The sequence below is a fragment of the Meles meles genome, chromosome 16, assembly GCF_922984935.1.
Source record: "Meles meles chromosome 16, mMelMel3.1 paternal haplotype, whole genome shotgun sequence".
Classification (NCBI taxonomy): Eukaryota; Metazoa; Chordata; class Mammalia; order Carnivora; family Mustelidae; genus Meles; species Meles meles.
In genome coordinates, this window is record NC_060081.1 from 61,482,785 (window position 1) to 61,504,640 (window position 21,856).

A 21,856-nucleotide genomic window follows, 5' to 3' on the forward strand; every position below is an offset into this window, starting at 1 on the left:
TTCTTTCAAAGAACCAGCTCCTAGTTTCATTGATTTTTTCTATTGTTTTTTTGGTTTCTATTTCATTGATTTCTGCTCTGATCTTTATGATTTCTCTTCTCCTGCTGGGTTTAGGGTTTCTTTCTTGTTCTTTCTCCAGCTCCTTTACGCGTAGGGTTAGGTTGTGTACTTGAGACCTTTCTTGTTTCTTGAGAAAGCATCAGCCCTTTTCTGACTGAATTGTTTTTAAGTCACATTTTTCCTGACAGGGACTTTATGTATTTGCTATTTTGAGTTTAAACAAAGGATTCCACAGTGCTTATACTCTTTTGGTTCGACCAATTATGGTTCTACCTATCTGTGCTGCCATTCATCCACATTTCTCTTTCTGCCTGCTTGAGTAACTTTGTGAAAGATCGTGTTGAGATAAAGTTACCCAATATGTGTTGTAAACCCTTAACCTTAGTGAGGCACAACAACATCAAGGAACTGCAACCAGTTCTGCATGATTCCCTGCTAGCTTTTAGTAGTCCCCCTTTTCTCCCTCTAACTGTGTGCATAACCATATCAATTTGCCAAATTTACTTCAGATCTTTAAGAAATAAAATTTTATAAATACAATTGAAGTCTCCTGTATACTCCTCCCTAATCCAATTTATTACTCTTTAGAAGCAATCACTGTCTTGAATTTGGTGATTATTATTCCCACACATATTATTATTATTTTGTGTACAGCCAGTGATGGTTGAAATTTTCTTTTTTCTTATTACAGATATGTTGCAGTGAACATTATTTAAGTATTTCCTTGTGCATATGTCTAACAATTTCTGTGTATATACCTGGGAGAAGAATTGCTGGGGTAGTCAGAATATATGCATTTTCAGTGTTATTAGGTATCACCAGTTAGTCCTATACTCATTTATACTCCTATCAGCAAGTTTTAACAGTTCCTGTTTCTCCACATCTTTAACACATGGCTAGATTTTAAATTTTTCATTTTTTGGCAATCTGTTATCTTACGGTTTTTATGTGCATTTTCCTGATTACTAGTGACATTGGGTCCCTTTCTAGATACCTATGGGGTGCTCGGGTTTTTTTTTTCTTTTGTGATCATAATTGTGATGATATTCCTTGTCAAAAGCTGATTTTAAGTAAATCTAAAAGTGTTGTATATATAGAACTTGGCATTAGCAATCATTAAGAGAAATTAAATCATAGTTTCTATTTTTCTTTTCAAAGTGCTCTGTCTTTATCTTATTTAATCTTACTCTCCCTTATCTTTCTAAGACAGTCCTGTGATGTAGAGCAAGGGCAGAGGGGGTTTTTTTAGAAATGCTGCACTGATAAGTCAAATGACTTATCTAAGGTCATGTGACTCTTAAGTGATTCACAAACACTTGGATTTTCTTTCTGATTATTGGTTTGCTGCTCTTTGCATTGTACTATGCTGCTGCTTTTAGATCAGTGCAGTTCTGTTGTTACTGTTATTGGATTGATGTCTTATATTCCCTCTAGCACCTAACAGAGTGATGTTCAGGTTCTATTAGCTTAGTAAACACTTCCTGAGTGAATGAATGAATGATGATGGTTCTGGTGTAACTGACAAAACATTCATAATAAGTCTGCTAAAATGGGGGTAGTTTACCTTCCAACAATTTTACAAGTATCTGCCTCTGTTAGCCTTGATAAATAAAGAAACTGAATCAACATTCAGCTTTCTGATGCAGCTGCAGAATTAATCAGAGAAGATGTCAAAGTAAATCATGGATGCTAAAGTATAGTTTGTACTTTAAAAAAAAGAAATCTACACACCCTTTGGAGGTGAGATGAAGATATTTCAGGCTTTAAAAAGAAGTAAGAATTTTTTAGTAGGAAAAATGGATTAAGTAGAGTCTTAATGAGTAGTGATTTAAATCCTAAATCACATCCATGTTACTTGCTAGCCAATCAGATTATAGATCTTAAGTGACAGTCTTGTTGATTTTAATTTTTGTTACATTGATTCCCCCCCACACACACTCCTTATGGACAGTTAAAACCCATGTTCTCCAGTAATTATTGTGTTCTCAGTACCTGTTATGTATTTTTTTTTTAAATTGGGAATCAAGTAAATGAGAGTTCTGTTTTATATTTGCAATAACTTTGCTTTGAGATTTGGAGTTTCTGGTACTTGGTTTTCTTCCAGAAAAAAAAAAGGTAGTAAATTGCCATGATTCATTGATTTTTGTTTTCCCTAAGCTTTAAGTCTTATAAAGACATAATATGTAATTGTATATGAATACCCGAAATATTTCTTGGATATTTCTTAAAAATATCTATGATAATCCTTTGTTGATATAGCACTTCATCGTTTACATAGGGCCCCTTTGTAAGGAGTTTTAATCATCACAATAACCTTTTGAGTTGAGGTAGGTAGAATTTTCTGTCTCTGATGGCTTTGATCCCTGATTATGAACTTTGGCTGATGGTAGTTGCAGCATTAGAGATTGTGAGCTTTTTCAGTTCTGGTGCCTTAAGCAAATTTGCAAGGGAGCCCTGATGTTAACTTTGGCAGGTTTCATGCCTGCAAATATTGATTGAGCCAGAAGTCCTAGCTGTAAAATGTCACCAGTGAATGCGCGGCCAGCAAAGGCAAGGGAAAACTCATTACTGCAGCTCATCTGTAACTTCTGGGTCAGGCCACTCACTACCATCTGGTAAAAATGAATGTTTGAAAATTCCCTTTTATTCTGACAAAATGTAATCAGGCGAGGTTAACGGCAGATGATTTCTGAGCATTTCAAGTTGGTTATACCAATCCATCCACAGCCTGGGTTTGTGACATTCCATATGTCTAATTACCTTTAGAGGCATCAGAAAGCTTTAAAATTACGAAACCTAATGGCAGGAAGGAATTTAATTATCTCTATACCTACCTTTGTCCCCTGCATTGTGTGCACCCTGCCATATTGAAAGTGTTTATTCTGAAAAAGAAAAGGCAATGATAGAGAAAGAAAGAAAAGAAAGAGGATTACTGTCTGGAAATAATCTGAATTTTTTTTTAAATGAGAGAGTGGGACTAATCTTGTTTATATTGCTTTAAAGAGAAAGATTAAGGACCAAGGAAGAAAGTTGTAAGTTGGAAGGTTTCTCCTCAATTTAACAAACTCTGTGAGTGATCCAGAGATTGGGGGCTGGGGCACAGTTTAGGGAGGGGTTAAGTTTCTGGTCACTGGAAGTGTTAGGAAAGCCCCAGTCTATACCCAGTGATCGTGTTTTAAAGGGGGTTCAAACCTCAAATAGATGATTGGGTTAGATTCAAGACTTTCTAAAGTCTGGGTGTCTCTAGTGGTTCAGAATTACTGTAGGAGGTTGTGAATTGAGACAGATGTACACAGGCATTTCTGTAGAATGAATCTCAGTCTCTCAAAATCTCTCTCAAAATTAATCTATCTCTCTGTCTCTGTGTCTCTCTCTTTCGTAAATATAGGAGTTAAAAACACAAATGCAATTGAAGTATTGCCAAATAGTAATATATTTGTGTTCTTTCTCAGTCATTGGCTATTAAAAGGTGCAGTAGCAGGAGGGGCCCGTCATATTTTGCATTAAAAAAAAAGGATTTTCCCTTTAAAGCCTACTAATGGTTAACACCCTTTCCAACCTTGAGGTTCTTTGATTTTTGAATCAGGTGTGCCCGAGAGGTGGAGGCTACGTGTATTATCTTCTATGAGCCAAACTCTGCCCGGCACTCTAGCCAAACTCTTCCGGGCACTCTAGAAACATTGGCCTTTTTGTGCTTACATACATAAATACACATATATACATAAATGTATGAAAGTGTTACTGTTTCTAGCTTATAGATTGAGAAAACTCAAGCTTAGAGGGGCTAAATTACTTTCCAGGACTGCTAACTAAGTAGAGGGACTAGGATTTGAATTTAGAAAAATTTGACTCCTAAACTCATTCTCCATGTATGGTATTACCAATTGCAAATAGGTTAGCAATGACTAGTTAGTATTGCAAAGTAGGAAAAGCACTATATTGGGAATTAGAAGCTTTGTGTTATTGCCCATCATAGACAAATTGCTTAAAGCCACTGGGCTCTGATTTCCTTATTTCTATAAAGAGAGGGATAAACTAGATTATCCCTTTGAGTTCAAATTTCTGAGTCTTTCCCATTGTTTGATATTGAGGAAATCATACTTCATGCCCCTAGTCGGAAAGCCCTTTTCTGAAGTTCTGAAGCTTCTTGGTGCTAGGTGAAAAATTCCTGTCTTATTATGAGGTTACAGAAGATTTCCTTTGACTTTTTCCATTTTTTAAAATAGAATTGAGCCTATTTTTTTTCCATTAAAATGAAAGTATATTTTATGAAAATCACCCCCTCCTAACCCAGGTAGCTTAGAATATTGAACTTACTTAGATGCTGCCCCCTCCCCCACATCTCCACTGTTATATCCTGGTATAGATGTGCTCTTCACATTAATAATTGTGCTGTGTGTTTTCATAATTTATCATAATGATGCCATTATTGCTTATTATAGAAGGCCCCTTTCTCCTACCCCCACCCCAAGTCTAATTGAGGTCGAGACAAGACCATAAATGCGATAATATAGATTGTATGCTCAGAGGAAATGGAGTTGGTTTCATAGTGGAGTTTTAATTTAGGATTCGTTCTGGTGATGTAGCCTCTTCCTATGGTACATTACTTTGAGCCCAATATAACTGCATTTTCCCACAGCTCCTCATTATAGCTACAGCTTCTCACTGCTTTTTAATTAAAAAAAAAAAATAGAGAGGGAGAAAGGGAAAAATGAAACCTACAGCTTAGGATGGATATTGTCTGGGTACGCAGGGAGTATCCTAGGCAGATTACTTATTTAATTCTTTAACTCTTTCCAAGCTTTCATGGAGATGTCTTGATTTCTGTTTCCAGGGGGACGGATATATATATCATCCATCACACACACACACACACACACACACACATATAATAGGCTTCAAGATTTTTGGAAAGTAATAGCATCTTATATGTATAATCTTGAAGCTTACTAAAAGCTTTGAACAAGTGGAAGTCCTTTATGTAACCTAGAAAGGCTACCAGCTGTGTGGTTGGATGGTGGCAAATGCTTAGAGAGCATTTATACCACTCACCACCTATTGGGAGTAAGGCAGAGAATGTAGAAGATTTTTTAAATCCTCAAAGGCTGATGTTCTGGTACATCAGAAGTTAAGAGTTAATCATTTTTTCTCTAGTCTTGTGGGCAGCAGAAACAAAGAAATGACTTTATGAGGAACAGTTTCTTTTGTCATTCCACCTTTCAGATACCAAAACAAATTAATCTCCAAAGGTGACTGGTAAGAATGGCTTAATCTTTTTGGGATTGGTTTTGTGAGACACAAGGAGAGCTCATGCCTGAGCCGTGACCACTCTGACAGGCTGCGAGTGTTCTATTCCCTTCCTGAATCCAGAGCCCTTTGGCTCTTCTGTACTGGGATCCATCTGACAGCTCTGAGATTCTGCCCCACTTACGTATTCTTGCTTTGTTTTGTGTAATTGATCACTCTCTGCCTCTCTCCGTAGCAAATATTGGCAAATATAATGTAGACATTTATTTCCAGGTCAGGGTCTTGTTAGCTTTATAATTTTTTGTGGGGACCTTTCACAAATAGGGCTTCAGCTTTCTATGGGTCCGTATTTTATGCAGGGTTGCTGGAAAGACGGTTCCATTTTGTCTTTATCAGGGAACAGGAAGCCCTTGGATGAAAATCTTCTAGACCTGTGGAGACCTGTGGTAGCCAGTATGGTAGCTGCTAGCTGTATACGGCTGTTGGGCATGTGAAATGGATCTGGGTCTGGGTTGAGATACACTCTGAATGTAATAGTATGCCAAATTCCAGAGACTTGTTTAGTATGAAAAAAAGGTAAAATATCACATTAGTAATTTTTTAAAAATATTGATTACACATTAAAATAATTTTTAAACATATTGGACTAAAAACATTAAAATTAATTTCATCTGCTTCTTTTTACTTTTTAAAATGTAAAAAATTTTAAATTACATCTATGGTTTGCATTTCATTTTAATTGGGCAGCTATGTCCTAGACTGTTAAGCCCCATGATAGCAAAGCAAGGCTTGTCTTCCATTTATGTCCCAGTGGCCAGCAGAGGCCTTATACATAGTTGGCATTTAATAAATATTTGTTAAAGAAATGAATCCTAAACTTTATTCTTCAGAGTGGTCAAATTTCAGAAATGAGTAGAAACTTTCTTTTGGAGTGTTAGTATCTGAAAAAGACAATGCTTGTTGAAAAGAACAAAAGTTCTTAAAATTTTGCCTTGGGAGAAAAAAAAATGGCTGAAATAAAATATCTCTGGGCCTCTGAATGGCTTACCTGTCTGTTGGAGATAGATAATGTTGGTGAAGGAATCATGGCAGATCACCCTAAGGAGTTCTGCTTTGCTCCGCTGGAGAGTTGTCATGAGAGGAGCTCAAGCTGGATGTCCTGTGTGACAGATCAGGGAGTTGTAGAAACAGTTAGTGAACCTGAAATTTGCCCTCTTAGGGATGTTCTGCTTAGACTATTCCTAAAGATTAACAGAGCTATTCTTGTCTCAAGAATCCATCCCAGCCCTGTCTGTCCTCGTTTCCTCATTTAGACGTGACCCAGATGGAAGCCTGGGACTGCTACTGGGCTGCCTTATTACTTGAAGACCTTCAAGTCCTGCCGTTCTTTAATACATCGTTTGTTGAATGAATGGTTTAACAAATATCATTTTAACTTGGCCAAGTCATATATTCTTGACTGAAAGTCCCTTGGACCTGTCTCAGTTAGGGTCCTGGAATCATGATAGATTAGCAAACTTCCCAGAGATCAGGTTCAACTTTGAGAAGGGACCAGGTTGTCTTTGCAAGAGTTTATTAAAGGATCTCAGGCATCCCGTCTCCCTTCTTAGAAAATAGAACTGTTAACTTACTTCTCTTGTCCAGAGATGCGGTGAAAATTAAGAGAGGTGCTTTAAGTTCTGCAGGAGGAAAGTGCTATTTCAGGGACAATTATTAGAGGTAAAAGTGAAACTCCTCCCCTACCTCTGAAATGTTTGTTTTAGAAAAGTAGATTGGAAGATGTATCCCAAAGAGACACTACCAGTATTCTTTAGGTTTGCATTTCCTAACTGTGGTGGTATTTAGCTTTCTTCTTTTAATTGTGGTCCACTGCCTTTTCTCTCTGCCCTCAGAGATAAACAATCCAGAAATCTCCTTTCTGTGGAGAACTATGGAGCTCGTGCTTTGATTTGACTGCTGCAGCAGCCTCGCTAATCAGAATCGCAGCAGGCCTCGTTTTATGAGCCTGAAAGAATTAGTGCTCCCAGGGGACTGAAGTTCCTTACCTGCTGGGGAGCTACAGATTTCTGGTTTGAAGCCTGCCCTCCTTTAGGATCAAGCTACCTTTCCTTCCTTTCTCACATGAAAATCACCACCTCCTTTTGCTTGTGGTCCATGGTGACTGGCATGTTGATATCTTTTTTTTTCCTCCTCTTTTTCTGAGTGCCGACCAGTGATGATGACAATAGATTCTTATAATTTTTGTATTTATGGAATAGAGTGTTATCATATGAAATTATAATCTATCTCTTGGAGGCTAGGAACAGAGTGAAAAATAGCAGGTGGTAACCTACAAACCAAATTGTCTAACGTGAGTTTTCTAAGCAATGTCATATGTTTAGACTTACTGGCACACCTGGTATGTGGAACCAGCAGGATATGTGACTATAGAGGGAAATGACTTTGCACCACTGGGATAGTGGAGTTCAGTAGCAGTGTGGGTTAAGAGCCACAAGGTGAGATGTGTAATGTGTATAGTAGAAATTTGTCTCTTATCACCACCAGACAACTTAGCAGGTTGGCAGGAAATGTGGCATTCTCTTCTGTTGATCCTAATAAATCATGTTGCACCTAGCACACTGTTAGTGTGTAGTTATCACACACTATGTGTAGTTATCATAACATATAAAGAAAAGCTCATTGAGCCTAACACAGATGTCTTGTATTGAAGAAGACAGAATCATGTGGATTACCTTATAGTAATAATCTTTTCTATTTGTTTAGTACTGTTGTCGTTTGCTTTTTTTTTTTTTTTTTTTTTTAAGACTTTATTTGAGAGAGAGAGAGAGCATGCATGAGCCCCGGGGTAGGACGAGGGTAGTAGAGGGAGAGGGAGAAACAGACTCCTCATCGATCAGGGAACCCAATGCAGGGCTCCATCCCAGGACTCTGGGATCATGACCTGAGCTGAAGGCAGATGCTCAACGGACTGAGCCACCCATATGCCCCTTGTTTACCAAGCATTCTTTCACTGAAGTTTGCACCTTGTAGTACAAACTACCAGTTATGAATAAGTTCTAGGAACCCAATGTCTAGCAGAGTGACTATAGTTAGCAATACTGTATAATATACTTGAAAATTGCTAAGAGAGTAGATCTTAAATGTTCTCACTACCAAAAAAAAAAAAAAAAGGTAATTTTACTAGGTGATGGAGGTGTTAGCTAACAAATGTAATCATTTTGCAATATATACATGAGTCAGTATCACGTTGTACGCAATGGTATATGTCAATTATATCTCAGTGAAGCTGGGGAAAGAATGGCAAAAATACACACACACAGAAGCACCCTTTGAAGTTCACAGAGAAGAGGGCTATAATTTCCATTTGCCATTTGAAGATGAGGAAGCGAAGGTTTAGGGAGGTTAATGACGTGCCCAGAGCTGCACCAGTAGTAACCTGAGCTGCTTGGAGACGTTGGGCTCTTTGATTCCTGGTGCAGGGCTGTCTCTCCTCAGCTCTGAAGCCCATTTCAGTAGTGTTTCATTTTATTCCAATTTAATGGAAGGCCGCTGTTAAGAACTCCTCCATGGACTACAGTGTCAAAGGCAAAACGAGGACCTAACAGTGTGGCAGCCAGAGCCCTGGACCAGAAGTCAGGAAGTGCTGATTGTGTTTTCAGTGCTGCTGCTGGCTTTGTGACTTTGGGTAATACTACCTCTGGCCCTTACTCTACCCCGCTCTTCCTTAAAGTAGGACTTCAGAGTGCAATAGACCCTTGGATGTTACATATGTAATCTTCTCTGTACGGAGTACTTGTGAGTGACTGTACTCTTTCTTAGACGTGAATTAAAACCATGCAAAGGGTTTGGTGTTGGGGATTGTATCATAACTAGTAAATTGAGCCTAACCCATCTCAGAGTGTCTGTGTTCCCTGTGATTTCTGTATACACAGCAACTTTTGTGAAGTGATAAAACTTTGCATATTAAAAAAATTCTGTAAAAAAAAAAAAAAGCCAGCTCCCTTGTGGGAGACTTCAGTCATATATTTATAGAATCACTACTGGTCTGAAGAAATGACCACTTGGAGCTTCATTTTGTGGGAGAAATCGTCCTGTGGAGCTTTTCATCGGTGAATCCTTGAACGCTTTTAGAACGTCTGCTATGTGTGCCCTTCTAGGTCTTTTCCAGCTCTGGAATCCCATGTTTCTTTTTTTCTTTCTCAGCCCAACAGGGGCACAAAACGTCCCCGGGATGATGAAGAGGAAGAGCTGAAAATGCGTCGGAGGCAAGCTGGTCCCCGAGACCGTGGCCGCTATCGGGAAGAGGAAATGACGGTGGTAGAAGAAGCAGACGATGACAAAAAGAGACTGCTGCAGATTATTGACAGAGAGGGCGAGGAGGAGGAGGAGGAGGTAAGGTGGCAGGCTAGGCTGGCCCAGACTCAGTAGCTGTAGACTGTCATTTTAGGTCAAATCCTTAATTTCTCTGAGCTTTGCAGCTTCATCTGTAAACTAGGGTTAAGAATACTTACTGCACAGTGTTGACATGAAGGGGAAGTGTGATAATGGAGTTGGAAAGCATTTTCAAATTGTGAAGATCATTATAGATAGAGTTTTTAAATTATTCTGAATTATGTGTCCTAATCGAGGCCCGAGCACTGAACTGTGGGGCTGTTGCTGTTGACTGAGGAGGGTCAGGGAGGCCTCCCAGACTGGGCACATTGAAGGCACTTCCATTTTTTTTAATGTAGTCAGTAGTCTTTGAAAGAGGAGCAGAATTTTATCAGACTGGTGAAAGAAGGCTTTTCAGTTGAGATGGCATTAGCAAAGCCACAGAGGTGGAGAAGTTCAAGGTGGAGGAGCTAAGAGATTAGGTATTTAGGTGTAACTGAAAAAATATAGTTTTGGAAAAGAGATACTTTTTGCTCTTCCTCAGGATGCCTTAATGCGTATTCATTCCTACCTCTGGACCTTTTTACTTCTGTGCCCTTTGTGGAATGCTCTTCCCCTAAGGCTTTGCATGGCGGGGTTCTTTCTTCTCATTCGGGTCTCAGTTCAGATGTTTCCTCCTCAGAGAAGCTTTTCCTGTCTCTGAGATAGCCCCGTAAGTCATTCTCCTACACTTTGGTCAGTATATTGTCTTCATGGCACTTGCTGTGATCTGAAATCCTGGTTTGTTTATTTTCTTCACTTGCTGTCCTCTCCTTCACCTCTTAGGCAACCAGAGACTGGCTCTGTTTCGTTCACAGCTGTATCTCTAGCACTCAGTGCAGTGCCTAGCTCTTGGTAGGCCTTTAATAAATATTTATTGAATGAATAAATGAAGCTAAAAAGAGTAGAGGTAAAATACCAGTGATTAAAAATAAAATGACCTTACCTAAGTGTCTTTTTATATCCTTAAGTGTTAACTTGTATGTTATTTCACTCTGGCATTTTGTTCAATATGAATTATGGAAATAGATTCTTAAGAGCCAGCTGTTTTTTGGGTCCCTGAAAGACATGATGCTAAGTTTGGATTTAAAAAATGAAGCTGGAGTGTGAATCTGAGAAAGAAAAAAAAAATGGATTCATATTCCAAAAAGGTCTTTACTGTGTTGTGACAATAACTCTCTCCTCATTCGGATTTGTACCAGTGCTAATTTGGGGTCTGCCCCTAAAAGATGGTGACACTTTGGAAATCTATGGTGGGAGACAGTCCTGAATTTCTTGAGGGCAGTAACCCTGCTGACTTAGACAAACAGTGTGTGTAGCTCATCCTCCCTTCTTCCTTTTCCTCTCCGCTCCCCCTTCCTCCCTCCCGCCCTCCTCACTAGCTTCGGCTCAATCTGTTAGCCCTGCAGCAGCAGTTAATTGGCAGGTATAATTCCCATGTAGGGCAAGGCTGGTACTGGAGGATTAGGATAGTAGCTGTCATGGGTAAGTGGTTTCTAGCCTGGGAGACAGAAATGTAGTGTGGGACCAGGCCTTCTGTTAAGGGACAAGGGAAAAAGAGATCGCTTTGTAAAAATGACACATGGAAGACTGCAAGTCCAGGAGTTATTTTCTCACTGCCACCAAAGTCCCATTTAATGAAAAACAAGTGATGTTTGCCCCTGTAAAGTCACGTGGACTTGTAAAATATTATTGTCCTTTTTGTGCTACATCACCAGCATTCATCTTTCTGAAATCTCCTTCTGGTTTCTGACATTGAGCTATTGGAGATACTGCTGTGGTCGATGACTAAGACGGATAATTCAGTTTTCCCCCAGCGTTGGAGGGAAATTAAAGAAGGGAAGGCCAAACCCTGGAGAGGCTAAGATTTGGGAGATCCTGTGAGAGCTGTACTATTACCATTTTTTTCTACAGAGTGGGCAAGATGTTAGCTAGGGGAAAGAAAAGAAGTGGAGATTGAAGTTGTTTGAAAGTGATTTAACCGGTCCTAAAAATTTAGATTATGTAGTGAAATCCATGTGGCACATTGGATACATCGTGCCTGTTGCTAGTAGAACAGTAAGGGTTTACATTAATGTAGCGTCCTTTCGTTTGTACAACAGTTTTATGCCCATCTCTGTAGGTCATCTCCATGACCTTGAAAGAGACAGGTAATATTTTCCCCCTCCATCTTTCCCTGCCTGCTTGCCTTCCTTCAGCACATCTTCCCTGGGAGCTTGCCGTGTGCCAGGCACTGTGGCGGGCACTGGAGAGTCAGCAGTGAACAAGTAGACATGGGCCACCAAAAGGGGTGTTTACCCTGGTTGGGGGTTGGAGAGATTGTCTGGGCTAGATCCTGCCAGACCTTTTTTACATGGGTCATGTGAAGGATTTAGAATTTTATTCTGAATGCCAAGTGGCTGAATTCAAGAAGGACTTGTGAGGTAGAGTCAATTGGACTTGGTGAGGGTTTGAGGATTATATTCAGCAAAGTAATATTGCCATGAGGCTAGTGAGTAGTGAAGCTCAACTCTGAGTTCTGACTGAGCCTGGGCACTGAGTTCAGTTTCTGAAATTTCTCCTTAAGCTACAGATAACTGGGCATGTGGTGGGAGTCCAACAGAGGCCCTCGGGGGCCAGGAGTCATTGATAAAATCTGAGAAATCTGTCATGCCCAAAACGAATTTATAAATAACTCCTACATAAAACCCAATATATGTTGGCTAACTGAACATAAAACAAAACAAAACAAAACAAAAAAACCCCAACATATGAACACTGAAATTTAATAAAATAATATCTAACACTTTTGAGTAGTTACACAATTATGAGATGATTCAGTGCTTGCCAAAAGGATCTGTTTCTGGTTCTCTTAATAGCAGTCTTTGTATTGCTTTTAGTTGTAAGCTGTGGTCAGTGGCCACAAAAGCTGTGAAGCCAGGAGTTGGGTGTCAGAGAGGCAGAGTCATCGCAGCAGGTGACTGTAACCTTGAAAAGAAGCGGAGGAGAAAACATTCCTAAAATTTTAGTGTAGATTTTTGGAGGGGAAATGATTCCGTTTACAAAAATTCATTTTATTTACCTTTGTAGTTATTATTCCAGTGTTTGAAATAAGAACACTGTATGGTCTACTAGTTTTTTATGTCTCCCCTGAGTGAGTTTCCTAAATTCTTGATGCTGTATTGGGCCTCTCTGATTTCCTTCTCAGCAGCTAGTAAGGACTCAAAACAGTAATGTGTAAGAAATGCAAAGCTGTGACTGTTGCTATTTAACAAGCATTCTTATGGTATGGGCTGTCAAGAAATAGGCTATGAGTTGGATTTGGCCTGTGGACTGGAGTTTGCTGACCCCTGGCCGGGGTGGAGGAAAGATTGAGGTCCACTGTCACTGACTCAGGGTTTGACCTTGAACATGTTCTTTTAAACCTGAGTGTTACCTTACCTGTACAACAAGGAGAAGGATGGGTAAGTATTAAATAACACTATCTAATATTGTTGCTTATTCCATGCCATACAGTATGCTCAAGAAATATTTGTTGAATGAGCCGTCTTTCAAACCTTAAACTGAGCTTCCTGAGCTAGTTGTGAGACAGTGATACAAAGTAGCATGTGATCTAGACCCTTAACCTTCTTTCCAATGGGGGAGATAAGTATGTACTGTATATTTAACCCAGAAAGGTGAGTGGCAGAATACCATGTAAGAGCCGGGGAAAACAAGTAGTGATCAGTGAATAAGAAATCCCTTTGGGCTGAAATTGTTGCTGTTTGTTCCCTTTATACCAGGAGGAACCACTAGATGAGAGCTCGGTGAAGAAAATGATCCTTACATTTGAGAAAAGATCATACAAAAACCAAGAATTACGGATCAAGTTTCCAGACAATCCAGAGAAGTAAGGCTCTGTTTTGCTGAAACCTTCTTTCCTCCTGCGTGTTGTGCTTTTTGTTTTTGTTTTGTTTTTTGTTTGGTTTGCCTGCTTTGGATTTGTGATTTGTGTCAGGAGTTCCAGGACAACCCACCTGTTTGGGAAATCACTGCAAACACTCAAGGCTCTGAGCCAGTGGTATTCGAGGGCACACAGCAGGATCAGCAAGAGGGAAAGACAGATCAGTCAGACTCTGGAAAAGTTCATGCATAGGCTCCTTGTCTTTTTTCTTCCTGGGATACACGCAGACATGTTCCTTTCTCCAGCAGTGAAATACATCAACATGTGTGGTGTTTCTGTCTCGGGAAGCCCATTTGAGTGAGACTAAAGAGTCCAGGATATTTATTGAGGACAAGTTACGTAGGCCTTCTCTGTCAGCAATGACTATCAAAATTCCACTCTCCCATAAGGAAAGCAGAAGTTAAATGCTCCAGGTGAGCAAAACCCCTTATCACTTAGGGAACCTTTCAAAAGCCAAGTTTCCAGATGCCAGCCTAGGACTAGAGTCTTCTAAAGATCTGGACTACTAAGTTAGCTCTTTTCTGTATTGTTCTTCTCAAGGTGCAAAGAAAATGGACCATGCCTGTCATCAGTGATAGCTTTACTGGTGAGAAAAATGTCCAAGACTTTGCAGTTAGACAGATATGGGTGTGATTTCTACGTGACCTTGAATAAGTCGCTTCTCCTTTCTTAGCCTCAGGTGTCTCATCTGCATAAAGAATACCTCCTTCACAGGGTTGTTGTGAAGACTGAGTGAGAATGATGGCAGGTGTTTAGCTCAGTGCCTGGCACACAGTAGGTGCTCACAAAATGACAGTTCATGTGATTTTACCACACCTGTGCCTCCATGTGCTGTGAGGTGCTGTCATGAGGAATCTGGTGTCTACTAGTCCATCATGATGAGTACAGGAAAGAGCACCTGTATGTGACCAAAAAAATCAAGGTGTGGAATATATACAGACTGATTTAGGTAGGGAAAAAAATAAATTCTAACTAAAGGAATTTTCATATTTATACAGATTTTAATGTTCTAAATCTCTCTTCCCTCCCTGTCTTTCTGCCTCTTAGGATGTATACTTTTAATGAATCTTAATAGACCCAAGGCCCCTAGGCAATTAAGAGTTGAATCAAACAGTCTTTGTACTCCAGTTTATACGGTACTAGGGAGACTGACTATAAATGCAGGGTAGAAGGAAGTATACTTTAAAAGAGATACAAGCAGAGGGCTGTGGGAGCATAGGGAAAGAAACCATGAATACCAAGTTGGGGGGGCAAGTTGAGGGCTTCACAGAAGAGGTGGTATTTGAGCTGGGCCTTGAAGAATGATTTTTATTTTAATAGGCAGAAAAGAACCTAGAAAGGCCTGCCAGGCAGTGTGATTAGCGTGAACAAAGGCACAGAGTCCTCCTGGCACCCTAGTGAGGCTCATGTGATTCAGTATGTCCTCTCTGTGCTGTAGGTGAGGAGGTGTAGGGAGAAGAGAGCCTTGTAACTAGACCCAGGCCACAACCCTCTTCAACAGGAGGAGTAGCTTGATCAGAGCTCAGCCCTCCCAACATGAGAGCCTGTCAGTTTTGTGCTGACCTCTACCATGCAGTAGCACTTGTAAGACTGCGCTGTGTCTGTGGATGTATGTGTGTGTTTGATTACACAAGTAACACACGAGCAGACTGTCATTATAAAAAACACCAACCGTACATAGGTTAAGTAAAAAATGAAAGTTCTCCTTCACTGTACAGACCCCCTTTCCATTTCGCTCTCCAGAGATAGTCTCTGAGTTTTCTTTTAGATTGTTTTCTGTACATACATTTACATATGTAAGCCTTTCCCCTACCTAAATCATACTGTACATATTCTGAACCTTGATGGTTTTACCTACATAACAGGAGATCTTTCCATGCATGTTTACCTTATGTTTTGTGACTGGTGTGGAGTGTTTCATGGTGTGGAGATACCGTAATTTATTTACAGTTTTTTCTTTGGATGGATATTTGGTTATTTTAAAGATTTTATTTATTTATTTGACAGACAGAGATCACAGGTAGGCAGAGAGGCAGGCAGAGGGAGAAGAGAAGCAGGCTCCCTGCTGAGCAGAGAGCCCGATGCAGGGCTCGATCCCAGGACCCTGGGATCATGACCTGAGCCGAAGGCAGCGGCTTAACCCACTGAGCCACCCAGGCGCCCAGATATTTGGTTATTTTAAATACTCACTTTTGTGAACGATGCTGCAGTGAACCTCCATTTACATGTGTCTTAGTGCACATTATTTCTGTGGGATAGATACCTAAGTGTTAAATTCCCAGTTGAAGAGAATGTATTTTAAACTTTGATAGCTCCTGCCAGATTTTATACCCTGGCCTTTTATTCTCCCACCAGGAGGTGTCTTTCCCTAAATTCTTGCCCATGGTGAATATGATCAGTCTTTAACATCTTTGTCATTTGGTCTATTATTATTTCTTTACTCAGTGGTTTTCCTGCATTAGACTCCATGTGCCTTTCAGGAGGTGGACTGTGTCTTGTTTGTTTCTGTTTGTAGTACCTAGCACAGTACCTGCCATACTGTAGGTGCTCAGTAAACATGAGTGATCTTACACAGTTGAGGTCATCCTTACTACATTCCCGTTGTTTGGAACCTGAGGATACATTATAAGGAAGCTGTGCTATAGGTTGGTAACACTAGAAATTTAAGAACCACAGTACTTCTTGGAATGCTAATATTGCCTTTGTTGGCTTGTAGGTATATTTCTGTCAGTGTAGAGCACTGAGTTTCTGTGGGTTATATTCACCATCTACATCTTAGGTACCACAGATGCTCCAGTGTTACCATTTATAAAGTGGTTCTAAGAAAATATTTTGTTTAAAAAACAAAAAACAAAAAAACAGCAACAATAGTGTTTTCCATCCAGACAAATTTATACACTATTTTAGTTTTTAAGTCACAACATTTGAAAATTGAAATTATGCATAAAGGACATTTTTTTTTCATATCCAAAAGCAGTTAGGAAACTACATTGTGTTTTAACCTTGAGTTCTTGAATTCTTACTGGTGCAGTGTCTTTTATAATTCTCTAGACCAGCGAGGTGCAATTAAGATGTAAATTGCTGGAGCATATTTGAATGAAGCTTTTCGGTTGAGATCAGAAACGTTCAGATTTATTTTCCCATATATGCAATTGTCATTTTGATTGCATACCCAAAAATGCCTCTCTTCATCTGGCTGCATTTCAGATTCAATTGACAATTCTCCTTACACAGTGTCTGCTTTGCACTGTGCGATCATTCTCCCAAACATCACACTGAGTAGAGTGTGCTCCTTCTCTTGTCCTCTTCACTTTTGTAGGGCTGGAATTCCTTAGGTTAGTGGCTCAGGACCCCTTTGTACTCTTAAATTTTTGAGTACCCCAAAGTGCTTATCTTAGGAAATTTTAGAATATACAAGCAGACATTTTATTGCCCTCGGGGCAATGATAGCGCCACGTGTTGTGCAGCTCTCTGGAAAATTCCGCTGTACACTCCTGAGAGAATGAGAGTGAAAAAGGCAAATAATGTTTTGGATTTACCATAAAAATAGTTTTAGCCTTATAGACTCCTGAAGGATCTCTGGCTACCTCCTGCCCCACCATGGGGTCCCAGGACCACACTTTGAGAATTGCTGATTCATTTGGGTTCAAAAAATCTCATACCTCATACTTCCTGTGCATTGATAGCTGGTTTTATGATTGCGGGAGATCTCATTGGTTTCTCTTGCTTTTCTGGTATTTTTTTTACTTCACTGGTCATTTGCTAATATTCACTCTTGTGGTTGAAGGAGAACATCCTGCTGGTCTGAAGCAAATGTACATGGGCAGACAAGCAGAATATTCTCTGTCATACCAGATGGAATTGATGACCCCGCCTGAGCCTGGGTTGCTGTTTTTGTTTTTGTTTTTTTTAAAGATTTTATTTATTTATTTGACAGAGAGAGAGATCACAAGTAGGCAGAGAGACAAGCAGAGAGAGAGGGGAAGCGGGCTCCCTGCTGAGCAGAGAGCCCGATGCGGGACTCGATCCCAGAACCCTAAGATCATGACCTGAGCCGAAGGCAGAGGCTTAACCCACTGAGCCACCCAGGCACCCCTGGGTTACTGTTTTAATATGTTGCTCTATTGCTTTCCCATTGACCTCTAACTTTATCCTTTCTTCCAGCTATGCATCAGCTGTTTCTGAAGGTATGTCTAATCCCTAGACAGTCAGTCCTCTACAAATATTGTAGTGTGTGCTTTAAATGAGTAGGCTTATTCTTGGGCAGCCAAAAGAGAAGAACATTTTTTTAGAGCAGAGCAGACTTGAAGGTATCTAGATTTATTGAGCACCTGCTATGTGCCTGCTGTTGTTAGGCACATTACATTTATTATCTCTTTTAATCCTCACTATAATTCAGCCAGAAGTTTAAGGAAGTTGAAGTTTAGGAATAGATTAGTTAATATTCTCTGTCTGCCTTGTTCAGACTGGGGCCCTGTGCTCTGTGTTCCAGTAACAGTTCTCTTGGGTGATACTGGACATCCTTACAATTAATTGCATTAAGTAAATTGTTTAGATTTGTGCTTTGCTAGAAGCTCCATGAGGACAGTAACTGGGATTGTTTTGTTATTTGGTATTTCCTCAGTGCCTAGCACAGTGACTGGCACCTAATATATGTCCCATGAATGCTTGTTGACACACTGCCCTTGGTTACACAGCCTATAAATGTGGCTTGGGGTATGACCCCGGTGAGTCTCATTCCCAAGTCCAGGCATGTCCTGCTGTAACTCATTATTAATGTAACACTGGACCCAGTGGTATTTTTGTGATGTTTCCCTCCTCATAGTTGAATTTTTGCTTATTGTTGGTTTTGTTTTGATAATTTTATGACTTTCTAAACTTAAAAACATTGGGTTAAAACTGCAGAGTTGGAAGAAGAATTTCCAAGTTGGAAGGGACTGGAAGGTACAGTCCATTCTTCCTTTTCCTTGATCTTTTTTTTTTTTTTATGTCACCCATTTTTAATTACCCCAGTGACAAGGATCTAACTTTACAAAGAAACCTGTTTCATCTTTGGCAGCTCTAACTCATAAGATTTCAACTTGGAATGAAAAAGAATTTCAACACATTTTTATGAGAGGATGTCTAGACTCCTTATAATCTCAGTTGCTTCCCCGGATTGTTTCCTTAGGTTTCTACATAAAGTATGGTTCCTGTAACAGATGTCGTAGACCTTAAGGGTCATCTGATCTGCATGCTAACTCTTAAGTTATCGTCTTCTAAGCAGGCTAAAACCACAGCAGCTTTTGTGGCAGCTACTTTCCTCTGCTCCTTGCTTTGGCAGGTATCTGCTAAATTTCTGTGGTGCTGGGCGTCCAGAGATGAAGGAGAATTAGTCTCTGTCCTGGCAGAACTATCTCAGGTCTGATTTGCATTGCAGTTAAAATTGACTAAAACCATCAAGTGCTTTCTTCACATGTGCTCTCACTAAACTGTATCTTTCTCACCCGGGCGTTTGTACCTGACTGGTTCAGTGCAATGCTCGGTGTGAATCCTAGGTAATTTTCCTCCTGTTGGATTTGGCCCATCATTATTGCTTGTCAGGAACTTTTTGAATTGATTCTGTCAGCTGCTGTGTTCACTGTCTCTATAAGTTTTGTGTCATATGACATTTGTTAAGTTTGCCGTTTATATATCTTCACCCGAGTTGATCATCAAAAACAGGCTTAAATAGGCGCTTGGCTGACTCAGATGGAAGAGCATATGACTCTTGATCTTGGGGTTGTGAGTTTGAGCTCCACATTGGGTGTAGAAATTACTTAAAAGATAGGCCTAAGGATGGAGCCACCAAGAGGCTTCTCTCCAGGGTGACCTTCATTCATTGATTATACCCCAAGGTCCCAAACCTTTTCCTTGCACTCAACATGACTTTGCTTAGACTGTTAATGCCCTTGCCATTTCTTCCCAGTGAACTGTAAAAATCTTTTGCCAGGTTACTCCCTAGTAACCTTACTTGCCTTAACCTTACTCACGTAAGGCAAATAAGCCTTAGAGATTTACTGAGCCTTTCAGGTTCAAAGACTATACAGATCTACTGTTCCAATACCTGAATTGTACACCAGCCCTCCCAAGTCATGATTCTGATTTGGCTTCCATGCCTCAGGCGATAAGGAACCTAGTGATCTGAAAGGATAATCTATTTGTAAGCATAGAGGAAGAAGCCTTAAATAAAACAAACAAACTGGTGTGGAGGAGAATCTTGAGAAAAATAATTTTGAAATTAGAATAATAAGCAGGTGAGAATAGATAAGGAAGCATTGGAAAAGAACAAAGGAGTGTTTTGTAATAACAGAGGTAAAATATGCCATGATAATGTGGAAGTGTGGTTGGTCCTGGCTCAGGAATTTGCAAACAAATCCATGAAATGGAGTGAAAAGCCCATAAAAAGATTAGAGTACACATTAAAATTTAGTGTATGATAGAGGTGGTACTTCTTCAGATCTGTGGGAAAAGGATAGATTATGGTTTTGGGACAACTGGCCAAACATTTGCAGAAAATAAAGCTAGATCTTTGCCCCATTTCATATGCTAAAATGTATCTCAGAATTACTTACTCCTAAACATTTAAATATGTATAAACACAGAAGTAGTATATCGTAAAATATATTTGATCTTAGCGTAGGAAAAAATCTTACTCAAGGCACATGTAGCATAGAGTTCATAAAGGCTAAGATTTAACTACTTAGACTTTTAAAAACTTTTATGTTAAAAAGCACAGTGTACCACATCTTCTTTATCCATTCATCTGTTGATGGACATCTAGGTTCTTTCCATAGTTTGGCTATTGTAGACATTGCTGCTATAAACATTCGGGTACACGTGCCCCTTCGGATCGCCATCAAAAGAAATGAAATCTTGCCATTTGCGACGACATGGATGGAACTAGAGGGTATCATGCTTAGTGAAATAAGTCAATCGGAGAAAGACAACTATCATATGATCTCCCTGATATGAGGACATGGAGAAGCAACATGGGGGGTTAGGGGGATAGGAGAAGAATAAATGAAACAAGATGGGATTGGGAGAGAGACAAACCATAAATGACTCTTAATCTCACAAAACAAACTGGGGGTTGCTGGGGGGAGGTGGGGTTGGGAGAGGGGGAGGGGGTTATGGACATTGGGGAGGGTATGTGTTATCGTGAGTGCTGTGAAGTGTGTAAACCTGGCGATTCACAGACCTGTACCCCTGGGGATAAAAATACATTATATGTTTATTAAAAAAAAAAAATTGGAAGGGGAGGCGAACCATAAGAGACTATGGACTCTGAAAAACAACCGGAGGGTTTTGAAGGGTCAGGGGTGGGAGGTTGGGGGAACAGGTGGTGGGTAATAGGGAGGGCACGTTTTGCATGGAGCACTGGGTGTTGTGCAAAAACAATGAATACTGTTACGCTGAAAAAATAAATAAAAAATTAAAAAAAAAAGCACAGTGTAAAAATTAAAGGGCAAATATTTTTTGCTGCTTTATTATTTTTTTTACAACATATGGCAGAGATTAATTTCCTTAATATATAGAGTGCTGATAAATCAGTAAATAAGTTGAGTACCCTTGTATAAAAATGGTCAAAAAGAAACACAAATAATGTAAACATTAATAGAATTTTAACATATTATCAGAAATGCAAAATAAAAAGTAAGTTATATTTCTTATCTCAAATTAGAGGAGATTTTAAATAGATAATACTGGTTTTGAGGAAGGTGGGGAGGAAATAGGCACTCCCGACACTGCTGGGACCTTTCTGGCAAGCTATAGCAAAATCTCTTAAGCTATGCATTCTTTCTGCCTGGGCACCTTCCTGGGAATTTATCCTAACACAGTAATGATGAATACATACATTTTAGTGTCATTTGTTATAAGGGAAAAGATTGGAAACCAGTTGAATGTCTGACAAAGGGGGGACTGGTAAAATAAATTATGATAGATCCACACAAGGAAATACCATGTAGCTTTTTAAAATGTGTTATTTAGAATAGAAATTTCAGATGGGCTTAATCTCCTACACCCACTGTGGGACTGATTAGTGGTTTCTTCTTGGAACACTGGGTTGAGAAGGATTCTGAAGTCATGTCTGGGCTCACCATGGAAGGGCGCTAGTTTCAACGAGGGATTTTGCCTTGGGAGAAGGAGTGACAGCTGTGACCGACACTGGCTTTTCCTATTGTAGAGGAATACTTG

General features: G+C 39.7%; 1 protein-coding gene across 1 annotated transcript in view; it reads left to right on the plus strand.

Moving 5' to 3' along the window:
• The window catches only part of CTNNBL1 (catenin beta like 1), a 167,702-nt gene that overhangs the window by 27,090 nt on the left and 118,756 nt on the right, over positions 1–21,856 (plus strand). The window contains exons 2-3 of the mRNA XM_045981189.1: positions 9,511–9,699; positions 13,479–13,585. Of these exons, the coding sequence (XP_045837145.1) occupies positions 9,511–9,699; positions 13,479–13,585 (296 nt within the window). The remainder of the gene's footprint in view (positions 1–9,510; positions 9,700–13,478; positions 13,586–21,856) is intronic.